Source organism: Osmerus eperlanus, chromosome 28 (genome assembly GCF_963692335.1).
Source record: "Osmerus eperlanus chromosome 28, fOsmEpe2.1, whole genome shotgun sequence".
NCBI lineage: Eukaryota > Metazoa > Chordata > Actinopteri > Osmeriformes > Osmeridae > Osmerus > Osmerus eperlanus.
Genome location: NC_085045.1, coordinates 3,444,275 through 3,456,484, shown reverse-complemented (window position 1 = coordinate 3,456,484; position 12,210 = coordinate 3,444,275). Strand labels below are relative to the sequence as shown.

Below are 12,210 nucleotides of genomic sequence, written 5' to 3'. Positions count from 1 at the left end.
CCAACTGATACTAAAAAACTGTTTGTAGAAATGTTTTTATTTTCTGAAACTGTCTATCTCAAAAAGTATGGAACGCCGAGTTAGTCAAAATTAAATAAATAAATAGATAAATACATACATAAATAAATATGGCAATGAAATAAATTCTGAAATTTAAAAAAGATGGCAATAAATATATAAATATAGCATTATCTTATTATTTTTATCTTGTGCAGCTGCGTTGGTCTGAAGATAACCACGCCCCTCTCGTTTGCATGTGAGATCGGAAATAAATACAGCACAGAAATAAATGTGGCGTGGAAATATATGTGGAAATAAATGTGGCGTGTAAAAGTCTCAAAAAATAAATAAATGTGGCATTAGGAAATAAAAGTCCCATGAAATAAATAAATGTTGTCTTTACAAAAACGTCATTTTGAATAAATAAATGTATTTATTTATTGATGTTGGTAAATGGATGCAGCTATATAATTATATAATGCTATATTTATTGCCATCTCTTTTTAATTTCAGAATTTATTTCATAGCCATATTTATTAATGTATGTATTTATCTATTTATTTACCTATTTATTTATTTAATTTTGACTAATTCGGCGTTCCATAAATAGTAGGCTACTTCTGCAAAAGTATAAATTGCGTGTTAAACGTAAAAATCGATAGCCAAACAACGAAGGGGCACTGTGTCGACAGCGCCATTGGGCTGCGCTTCAATACCGCCATCTAGTGGTTTAAAGTGTGAATTACAAGTGCAGTTCTCACAGTAAACCACCAGATGGCGATAGTAAAGCGCAGCCCGGTTGCCTATGGAGAGGGTTTTTAATGGGCACTGTTTTGACAGCACCATTGGGCTGCGCTTCAATACCGCCATCTAGTGGTTTAAAGTGTGAATTACAAGTGCAGTTCTCACAGTTAACCACCAGATGGCGATGGTGAAGCACGGCCCTATGGAATGGGTTTTTAAACGTTTTTTTAAACGTAACAATCGATAGCCAAACCTGGTCTCCTGGTCCACGTAACTCTGTCATTATCATGAAGTTGATCGTTTCGATTGGAAAAAAAGAAGAAACATTTGTGTTAACAATTCAGAGAGTCATGTAGTTGCACTACTCTTTATTTTAATCAGGGACATTCCTATGAAATAATCTCAGATGGTATTTTTCTGAAGAAAAAACTAATCGTCCACGACAGAAGTCCGAAATGCCATAATGACACGAGTTGCGTAGACCAGGATAGTTTGGCTATCGATTTTTACGTTTAACACGCAATTTATACTTTTGCATAAGTACTTGCTGCATGCTTTGATAGCCAAACAACTGTCCTGGTGCACTGTCCTGCTGTCTTCTGTCCATCATTTCTTATTCCCTGTTAGTTACTCCGGTTTGAGTTAATGTAATGTGCTTTTGAGTTAATGTAATGTCGTTTTCCATTTGGGGGAGTGTGTCTTTGTATTGGGGGAGCTGAGCAAGTCATCCTATTTGGGGGGAGTTGACTCGTATTTGGGGGGAGTGTTTTCATTTGGGGGATGCACTCATATTCGGGGTGTGTTTTGCACTTCAGGGCCACTGTATGAAACCACATGAGTCGCCATTTCAATCTGGTCCACAGGGGGATGCTAAAGGAGAGTCAATCTCATGAAGAATCTCGTGAAGAGAAGGCACAACACACTGGGCTGACCATGTGAGGTTATTAAAATACATTTCCCTGTGTGGATAAGCAAGCTTTATCTGTAATATAATGTTCTATACCTAGTGTGGAAGACAGAGGATCTTGAAAAATTAAGTGAGTACTTAGTCCTTACCATGAGCCATGGCAAACAGAATCATTAAAACACATCAATAATTAAAACTCATGAATAATACATTGGGCACAGCATATGTTCATCAATGATGGTGATTACTAAGAGGGTTTGTTTATTTTAAAAGGGATCATACATGTACTGTGCAAAGCATAGAACTGGTAAAGCTGAACCATTCTCTACAATATGGAAATCATAGTGGCAGTTAAGCATGTTTATCTTATTCCTAACTGAGCCAGTTTGGTCGTCTACCGGCTTGAATGCTGCACACAGACAATGCCACGACCACGGACGTCCAATCGTTTACAGAGCACTGTGAAGAGGGAGGGGGGTTCCCATGGCAAAGTTCAAGGTGATAAGTGCAGTCGTTGCGTCGACTGCCTCCAATGCTGGTCCAAACTCTTCCCATGAATGAGTATGCAAACAGGATGCACTTTGTTCAATTAAATTGTTCACTGTGTTTTTTTTAATGTACTTTAAAATGTACTATTAGTGTGCCCGTGGAACTTATTCGGGCGGAATGTAAAATATATCATATACACCGTTCATTTACAGTCATAAAGGGTATAATACTTGATGACTCTTCATCAATTAAGTCCCACTCAGGATTTCAGGGAGGCAAAACTGATACACACAGGAATTAACTTTTAAATGGCATATTCACTAAAACTAACATCCAAATCCCTCCTTTAGGGGCCAAGGGAGTAATAAGATAAGTGAACGTATCATCTCTGTAGACCTGAGTGTTAATCTCTCATTTGAGCTCATTATATCCCAGCTGTGTCACTGGTCAAGCATGTAATTTTCCCAGTCAAATTCCTCAGTAATGCTTTGTGAATTGCATGCTTGATTTAGGCTTGACAAAATTATTCAGTGTTGAGGTGGTGTGGAAATGGATAACATGAAGTACTGCAGATATCAAATGCAGTATAAGCTTGTTCATAAAGTCCCATAATTAAATAGTCAGATAACTGCTTCAAAACATTTATTTTTCACTAAATAACACAAGTGCCTCTTGGGCCTTTTACAATGAAAAGACATGTGCTTTAATGATACACTACTCAAAGGTAAGAAAACCTAGCCCACTGTGCTTACAGGCACACATTACAGATACAGTAATTCAGACTGAAATGAGGTGAAAAAATGTATAGCTTGCTTCAAGCACCGGTGTCAACAACACTTGACCCGGCTGAAAAAAATACAAATGTTGGACACCCAACAACATGGGCATGTATTAAACAGCTTTTAAACAGTGTGCAAAGTTGTACCAAAATTCCACAGAATCTTTTTTGGTGCTAATAACATCAAAGAACCCACCTACATTCCGTTATTTAAAAGATTTTGTATCTGAATGTTTCAATCGGTCACTGTTTACTGTGATATCTTGCAAGTGAATATGAAAATGATTTTTATTTTTCTACAATAAAAGTCAAATCATTTAGATTAAGCTTTGGGAATCATTCATTATTGATTAAAACATCTTTAAGGCCATTGGTTACTGTTATATATAGACACAGTGCCAACACAAATGAACACATAATGACAAATAAATATGATCTAAGATTAAATAATTAGGCTTTTGGAGGTACAAGACTGAAGTGAGCTACAGAAAGTTGGTGTTGACGTTGGCAGGTAAAGGCTCATGCTTATTCTTCACAATTATGTACTGTTCCCAAACTCAGATCCCGAGATTGATAAATTCTCAGAATTGTGATATATATATATATATATATAGGCTTATCACATCAAGGCAGTGTTATAAGAGCACTGTCATAACAACTATACTGTACTGCAATCCCCTACAGTGACCAAACAGGCAAAGTACAGCAAATTTCTGTACTTTTCCTGTAGTAAAACATCGTTCTTGGGAATGTAATGACATCATACAGGGATTATTTAGGATGCCTTCTGATGTGTCAGCACCGAGAGAGGCGAGGAACAGAGGTTGATAGTGCTCTCTGGAACAGTATAGTCCAGCACTGTGAGTGAGAGTGGTGTTCTTCAATGTGCCTGTGTGTAATCTAGGTCAAACTGTGAGGCAGCTGCAGGGACTGCAGCAAATCTGGGATTACTGCACATCCCATTGCAAGCATAGTCTGACAAAACAACTAATCCCTGTTTGTCTATACGATATGTAACCACGGCTACCAACAACACCCTGTTAAAATATGTGCAGTATTTTTGTGCTGGCTTTAAAAAATGCAGCAAACAATTTATAGACGTTCTGCCAAATATCTATAGGACGGAGAATACAATAATCTCAAACAATCCATGTGCTTTTTACTCAAGAAAGGTTATATAATCCATCTAATCCCATATACTAGCAGAGCGGCAGGGAAGGGGGTTCTGTTCTTTGTTCACACAATCACAAAACTCCAAAGAGAACAGGGTCATAAGAGAAGTCAGGTCATGGGATTGGGGTCAACGAATCCAGTTGGGTCAAAACTTAAAGGTGCGTTCACCCCTTATTCTGATAAACACTGCTGTGTTTGTTTATCCAAGGCAAACCTCTGTGAACAGCATTGACATTTATAGGGCAAAAAAAGTTACATAAGTATTTCAATAAGTAAAATAAATAAGAAACCAACAAAGCACAACCAAATTTGGATACATGTGTTTTTCAGGTGAGCAGCCATCAGAGACTTTGGGAACTAAGTACTGAAGTTCCATGGTGGGAACAAGCTGGAGACAGAAGGGGTCTGAGGCGGTATAAGAGGATCCACATGACCCTCCGGCGGAGCCTCGTCTCTCCCCGGGCATGAAAAATGCTTTAGGAGGGAGGGCGGGTGTGAGTGTGTGAGAATACAGGAAGAAACTGAGACAGAAGGTTCTGCTAACATGTTTGTGCATGGATGAGCGATGTATCAGAATCAGATTTACCAGAGCTTAGAATTAGACAGAAACATGCGTCAAAAAAGAAAAAAACACATATGTACATGACCAACTCTATGGACTTCATGCCACAATAATAAACAAAGATGTGAGGTAAGTTCAAACAAGGACCTACTGTATGTAGGATGAGTAAAGGTTGATTTTGTAGGACTGGGCAACGTAACTTTGGTTCCCACTTGCACTGTGCTGTGTAGTGCTGGACAGCAATAAAGCTCACTATGTTCCCATATTCAAAGATTTTAATATATGAGCGAGGGAGAAAGCGCTAAAGAGAGAGATCCATCCTGTGATATGTCTAATGACGCAAAGACACAGAGCCTTGGGGGGTAGTACACATGAAATCAGGCCAGTCACATGGTTTGAGCAGGAAGTGAGCTGTGAAAACAGTAACAGACTGTATACACGTTTATGTGCAGGAGTGGGATTCCCGGAGCGGACCACCGGCCCCCATAATGTCCCCATAATCATCTCTTGGAGTGCTGCTCGTCGGCGGAGGAGCCCGGGGACGAGGCGGGGCGTTGGCCGTCTGCTTGTCCCTCTGGCTGGACAGACTGCACTGTCTCTACCAGGCTGCCGCTGGGCAGGACCACGTACCTGGCCGCCATATCTTTGGGCTGCAGTTCCCTCAACCCCTCCTTGCTGTGCCAGATCCCATAGCCAAAGTACACCAACAGACCTGGGGTGGGGCAATGGATAAATGGATATATGGTGAGTATGTTGGTAAACGGATGGCTTATGCTTGCAAACAACACTCACAAATAGAAAAACCTCTTATGTATAGGGGTGTATATAAGGGGGTCGGTATAGATCAGTGGTAGAGAATGTGACCGCAGAAGAAGATGAAGTCCCCCCCCCCCCCCCCCTCGTGTGTCATTTAGGATAAAAGCTTGAATGCCTTACTATAATATACTGCATGTTTTGTTTCAGAATCCAAATTAATTAGCCATTAATGAATTGAACATCTTGGACATGTCTTTTGTTACTGTCTTAAACTGATGTGCTGAGTCCAGCCCCTGTCGGGTCATCATTCCAGTTAACTCTGCAGGAAGACAGGTGTGTTTAAAGGGTTTACTGGTCCATGCGTGAGCTGAGCTCACAGAGCTTATCATGTTTCCAAGCTGATCCTCTTTGCTGACAGAGAACTCTTCAGCCAATTAACGCACTGTCATCGTGGCTGCAAGGTCTGTTAAATAAGGTGTCGGCTAACAATTTCCTTTCAGCTTTAGATTCCTATCATCTTTTTTTCAGCCATGATGCCGTGTCAAGACAGACTGTAAATATCAGACAACGATTCACTCTACTCTACTCTACTCTACTCAACCATTCAATCACTCTACTTACAAATATCAGACAACCTTTCATACAAGATCTCTGTTTGCGGTACTCTGTCATTTATGGTTGGTTGTTCAACTACATGAAAACCACTACCTATCGCTGCTGTTTGTTTAACCGGGAAGGCCATTAAGTACAAGAGCCACATGGCCAAAGTCCTTTTTGAATGACTGCATAATGTGGTTTGCGAGTCATGTGTTGAGTGATGCTGTACAATTGGATCTGAAAAGGCGGCTGTTGGCAGCCATCTCACCTGCAGCCAGCCAAACCACGAAGCGAATCCAGGTGTGTGGGCTGAGCTTCAACATCAGGAAAATATTCACGAGGATGCTGGCACCAGGGACGAACGGGACCAGGGGAACCTAGAAAGAGGACGGCGATGACTAATCCTGAACTGAAACAAGTACCCAATTACAACCCTCCACCATTTAACATCTACGATCTGTCGCAGTTAAACAGATTGGCTGTATGACAAGATGTAATACTACTCTAAGCTGTTGCCAGGTGGGGGAAACAGGTCCTGCTTGAGCAAACAGTAACTTCTGCCTTCCTGATGTGAGTCACCGCTACAGCTTTCGTTTAGTGTTTGGGGATGACCAAGCACGAGAGTGAGTGTCTGCTGTGACTCAGAGCAGGTTGTTAACGTGGCTGTCTGCCTACTGGGTGTTCAGGCGGACAACTGTATCCGAGGGAAGACTCTCTCGGGCTGTGAAGGACACTGATAAAGAGATCGGAAGGATCAGGACTGCCTGGGATATCCACTTGCAATAGGAAGAACACACTGTGGGTGTTTTGCTCTTCTTCAGGGCTGCATCATGTAACTAATAACCCAGTTTGACTTTTACGATCCTTGCTTCCGTGAATGGTTGTTGTTATCTTATGCACATGACAAACTCAAACAAAGGTTATTGATAGTAGATGATAGGTACTCAAGCTTGAAGACTGATTTTTATCATTGTGGACTGACTGGTTTTTCAGACATGTCTTCCATAGTAAATGAACAGCTCACCTGGAAGGTTTTGGTGTTAGATTGAGGTTCGTGGGCCCATATGAGGGCAAGGCTGAGAAGGTACGCGGAGGAGAACACGACCAGAAGCAGGATAAACACCCAGACTGGTAGGTTCAGCTGGTTGTTCCCAAATACGACCACAGATGAGAGGGACAATGAGCTCACCATCAGACCCAGCACTGAGAAGGCCACCACCTCCCCTGGCTCATAGTCCCCCAGCACCCTGCCCAGGTAGGGCTCCCAGAGGCCCTTCAGCTGGCCCGGCCCACGCCGCTCGTGGGTCTTCTGCATCTCCACCAGCTGGAGCTTGTCGGAGAAGGACTCGTACTCCTTCAGCTCCCCGCTGTCCGGTGCGATGTTCTGGGACTCCGAGGCAGCGGGGGAGGGCTCTGAGTTGGGGTTGGGGGAGGTGGAGGAGTTGGATTTGGAGCTAGTTTTCTCTGGCTGGAAGCGTAGCACAATAATACTGGCTGCGACAAAAGTGTAAGCCAATAGAGTTCCGATGGACAGGAACTGAACCAGGGCTTCCAGGTCAAAGATCAGAGCCATAGTGGCCATTAGGATACCGGACACTAGGATTGCGTTGACAGGGACTTTGGTTAGAGGGTTGACCCTGGAGAAGAAGGAGAAGAAGAGGCCATCCTCCGCCATGGCATACACAATCCTTGGGAGGGAGAAGAGGTTGCTGAGCAGAACTGTGTTCATGGCTGAGGAGGGAAATAGAGGGTTTTGTGATTATCACAGGAAAGTTTGATCCTATTGACAAGTAACTCACACAAAATCGATATGCATGCTTATATATGGAAGTGCTAAGGCATGACTTTAACAAACTTCTATGTTTGAGTTTTGAAAACATAACATTTCTGTTGTATTTCTAATCCTGATGCAGAAAAAAGGATGCCTGACACTCACCACATATGGAACCAATTGCCACAATGTAACCGGCCCAGGCGTACCCACGGCGGAAAAAGGCGTCGGAGAGGGCAGAGTTGGGGTCGAGGGTGTGCCAGGGCACCATAAGCGTGAGCACGGTGGAAACCAGGATGTAGGCTGTGGCTGCCATGCCTAAGGAGATGGCTGTTGCTATGGGAATGGCCTTCTGGGGATTCCTGGCTTCCTCACTGGAGGCCGCGATCACGTCGAAGCCCACAAACGCATAGAAACAAGTGGCGGTGCCTGCCATCACCCCAGACACGCCAAACGGGGCGAAGCCTCCCTCCTTCTGGCTCCAGTTGGCCGGTTCAGCCAGCATAAAGCCAAACACGAGGATGAAGACTATCACGACCATACTGACAGTGGAGAAGATGTGGTTGAGCCATGAGGAAACTTGTACTCCGAAGGATATGAAGAAGGTGGCTATCACCAGGATCCCCGCGGCCAGCAGGTCAGGGTAGTGTGCGAGGAAGGGCACTTCCCACCTCAAGATGTGTGTTTCTGTGAAGTTCTGGATGGTGTGATTGAACATCGAGTCCAGGTATCCGCTCCACGCCCGGGCTACTGCGGCGCCACCAATCATATACTCCAGGATCACGTTCCAGCCAATGAGAAAGGCCCAAATCTCTCCCACAGAGACGTAGGTGAACATGTAGGCCGAGCCCGTTTTAGGGACGCGGGCTCCGAACTCCGCATAGCAGAAGGCAGCCAATAGGGAGGCAAACCCCGCGATGAGGAAGGAGAGGACCACAGCGGGGCCGGCCGTATCCTTGGCCACTGTGCCCGTCAGGACGTACAGCCCAGAGCCCACCATGCCCCCAACCCCCAGCATGGCCAGGTCCACAGTGGAGAGGCAGCGCTTCAAGGAGGTCGACATCATGTCATCGTCAAGCGTCTTGAGTCGGTTCAGCTTCTGGCAGAGACGCACCGCGGGCGCACAGCCACGTGTACAGGCTGCCATGGCTACGGAGTTACACTCTCACACACAGCCACTGGACAGGAAGGGTTTGAGACTCTCAAACTGGATCCATACTCTCTCTGTTGAATGGACCTGGGACAGGAATTGAAAATATATATTATGCTTTCAAAACTGCTTGAGGGATGTTGACAGCTTGAACAAGTAAGAGGTAGCCTACACGGGCTAGCTACACTACACATGGAAACGTCACATCTGTAGACACTTTGAGGGATCCTGTTGGAATGTTGGCAAATGAACTGTTTGTTTCCGTATATTTATTTTTAATTACGGTAATTATATTCGATATATCAACCAGGTATTTTGTTACTATGGTATAATTTAAAACACTGATAAGGAAACTACGTTATGATCATGCGTTGAGTACAATCAGTTCAGCCTGTCATATTATTAAGTTTATCCAAAAAAAGCCTAGAAAATGCGCAACAAACATGTAAAGTCCAGGTTGAACGCCTCTCGCTGCGGTGCCAATTGCTTCCTATACGCCCCTCCTCAGTAGGACAAGCCGAATCTCTCTCCTGGATGCAGGATCGAGATGACTGCGCACGGTGGCCATATGGCGACTTTATGATGCCTCAGTGATTCGAATAAAAATTACGTAATGCTAGAATTTTATATCACAAATTTATATTTCAACAAAGTGACCTGACCCATTTATCCAAACACCTTCGCGTCTGTTTCGCCGTTTGCAGTCAAATGATGAAGCTTTTGCACAAAAACTGAATGCGTCGGTTTACTAAATTGTTACATTAATTATTTAAAACAAAATGGAAAATAATACATTTATATTGTTGACCAATGCAGTTAATTACTATGTATTCGTGTATGTATTTCACAGTTTTCCGAATCTAATTCTACCATGGAAAGCAAGGTGTTTAATTTTACATTCATAGACTATAATGAAAAAAAACCCAACTCTTATCAGACTATTAGAGCCCGAGCAATTAAAACAAAAACTTAAATATTATCACATGACAACGCAACTGCATTCACTATTTTACCTTTATTATTTGATAGCGCCGATAAGTATTTCAGGGCCTCTTGGTATCGCTTCTATTGCATCGACTAACAGGGAAGGTAAGGTTCGGATGGTGAGCTGGGCTCGTAGAGATCTCTCTTCTTAAAGATACAGTAACATTTAATCCGCTACCTTATTACTATGGGATCAAAGCAAGATTGGACATCTAATATTTAAACGCGTTAGAATGGTCGTTTACACGTATTCAGCATTCACACAAACGCCTTAAAACAAATAATTTTATTGAATGAAACCAGATGCTTCCAATGTTGACAATTAAATTAAGTTCATGATCTCAAAGATGGACGTATTGCTTATGAAGCATTGGTCACCCAAAACAAACCAACAACAACATGAACAATCTGTACTACTTGCACAGCATACTTCTGTGAGCTACAATATGTTACATGAATCAGCAGGAACCAGCCTTAAGAATGATGATGATAACCTTTAAACATCATGATTCATGACACAATGCTGCTTCTGTTCGTGGCTGTCGGGTACCATACCCCCCATGAGAACCAGGCTACCCTCCCAGGAGGTGAAACCCAGAACAGGACAGAGCTCATGACCTCACGGGCGAGGGGTCTAAAGTGCTTTATTACTGTCATCCCCAGGCCTCAGGATACACTTCCTGACTGTGACTCTTTCTGTTGAAGTTTCAGGATCAGCTCCAGCAGGTTCATCTGCATTGTTAGCTCCTGAAAGAAGGAAAGGAAACACGGAAGGAAACATAAAACCTTGGAGCCATTACAGTTTGAACATGCCCATCGCCACCTGCTGGACGTTTGTCCAAACTGCAGTCCCCTCCCAATATCTGATCATCCAGATGCTGGGAAACGTCTGTTGTGAGGAGCAGTACAGTTTTGTAGCTCGGCTGCCTATCTTAAACTAGTTTTAAACTAGCTTTTGATATGACAGAAATTCATTGCCTAGCCTGAATGGAACTGGTGCTGAGATATATTAGCACAATTGCATGGCACCATCACTTAGAGCCTAAGTCTTAGGCAGTATCATGGACATTCACCTGAGGGTTTGTTGTAATGTAGAAACCAGGGACACCAGCCTTCTCCAGTGTGTTCTGCTGGTCTATCACCTTCTGATCCATCTCAGCTACAATCTTTTCATCCATCATCCTTTGCTCCTCTCGAACTCGAATATCTAGAGCCTGATGGAAACAAAGGACATTGAGAGCATATTGAAATTGTATGAAGCTTCCTTTGAATCTTCAGCACATTCATGGTTGTCAATTCCATACCTCTGTTTCCCCTAGTTGATTTGCTTTCAGAACAGCCATGTTGTGAGACTTGCAAACCTGCAGAGCCTCTTTATGTTTACGTGCCAGATCTTGCTTCAGAGCTAAGCCCAATAGAAAACACAGGTTCACAAGTTTACATGGGTTTCGTTGGTCTTTGAAGAAAGTGGATTGCGTTGCATCACAATAGCCTATAAACGAGCCAAACCGGCTGACCACCAGTAAAGACATCTTTAAACAGGACCGTGCAGGTGACACAGACATACCGCGATGCTCCCCGTGGATCTTCTGTCTCTGGTTGTACAGATTCCTCTCTGTCAGGTGCTGGATATCCAGGAGTCCCTGTACTATCTCATAGACTGTTCCATCTATCAGAGCTAGAGCTAGGTCACTCAGTGTGGTGTAAGACAGGCGTTGTTGGAATGAGCTAGACGTGAAAAAAGGACATACATTTGCAGGTTCAGTACTTGGCGTTGATTTTTTACTACAATAGCATTGTCAATGCTGGTAGCTAACGTTTTACATTTGATAGCTCTAGATACACACCTCGGTAAATCTTTAACAAGAGTTTGCAGTTCAGATAGTAAGAAGTAATGTCTCTCTTGTTGCTTTGTAGAGTCAGTCTGTTCGTCATAGACGCCGGGATAACCGTCCATGTCTACAATATATAGGTAGCCTATGCGGTAGTTACATATTTATAGTTGACGCAAAAGCAGCACGGATAACTCAAAATATGTATTTCTGTACTGGTCGCATCTGTGTCGTAGCGTCGCACACGATGCACCAGAGGACCCTAAACAATGAAACTAGCTGTCTTAAAGATGCCTGTCCGTAATCATCATCAATTGTTTTTTTCACCATCCAGCAGAATATCGCCACCAGATGGCGTCCACTTCCAATATATCACCCGCTGTTTATTTTAGTTGGCCGTGTTACATGGTGAGCAGCTGTTGCGTACAGTTTTACTTTCATAATAAACAATAAAAGCTTACTGGTCG

At 43.1% G+C, this 12,210-nt stretch overlaps 2 protein-coding genes across 2 annotated transcripts; both read right to left on the bottom strand.

Annotated features, from left to right (window-relative positions):
- Window positions 1–2,767: 2,767 nt before the first annotated feature.
- Window positions 2,768–10,053, bottom strand: slc7a4 (solute carrier family 7 member 4). Its single transcript, XM_062454300.1, has 5 exons — window positions 9,941–10,053; window positions 7,943–9,014; window positions 7,031–7,737; window positions 6,275–6,383; window positions 2,768–5,365 (listed from the first exon to the last, which is right to left on the bottom strand). Exons 2-5 carry the CDS (start codon window positions 8,922–8,924, stop codon window positions 5,154–5,156), a joined length of 2,010 nt encoding a protein of 669 aa, XP_062310284.1. The 5' UTR covers window positions 8,925–9,014; window positions 9,941–10,053; the 3' UTR covers window positions 2,768–5,153.
- Window positions 10,054–10,178: 125 nt separating this feature from the next.
- On the bottom strand, window positions 10,179–12,011 carry dgcr6 (DiGeorge syndrome critical region gene 6). The gene is made up of 5 exons (XM_062454302.1): window positions 11,759–12,011; window positions 11,479–11,639; window positions 11,216–11,316; window positions 10,985–11,125; window positions 10,179–10,658 (listed from the first exon to the last, which is right to left on the bottom strand). Exons 1-5 carry the CDS (start codon window positions 11,866–11,868, stop codon window positions 10,578–10,580), a joined length of 594 nt encoding a protein of 197 aa, XP_062310286.1. The 5' UTR covers window positions 11,869–12,011; the 3' UTR covers window positions 10,179–10,577.
- Between the last annotated feature and the right edge of the window lie 199 nt (window positions 12,012–12,210).

Coding starts and splice junctions, on each gene's coding strand:
- dgcr6 (XM_062454302.1), bottom strand. CDS start 11,868: ATGGACGGTTATCCCGGCGTCTATGACGAACAGACTGACTCTACAAAG. Junction 11,126..11,215: donor ATCAACTAGGGGAAACAGAG/GTATGGAATTGA, acceptor TGTTTCCATCAG/GCTCTAGATATTCGAGTTCG. Junction 10,659..10,984: donor ACATTACAACAAACCCTCAG/GTGAATGTCCAT, acceptor TCCTTCTTTCAG/GAGCTAACAATGCAGATGAA.
- slc7a4 (XM_062454300.1), bottom strand. CDS start 8,924: ATGGCAGCCTGTACACGTGGCTGTGCGCCCGCGGTGCGTCTCTGCCAG. Junction 7,738..7,942: donor GGCAATTGGTTCCATATGTG/GTGAGTGTCAGG, acceptor TTCCCTCCTCAG/CCATGAACACAGTTCTGCTC. Junction 5,366..6,274: donor CGTGGTTTGGCTGGCTGCAG/GTGAGATGGCTG, acceptor GCCCCACCCCAG/GTCTGTTGGTGTACTTTGGC.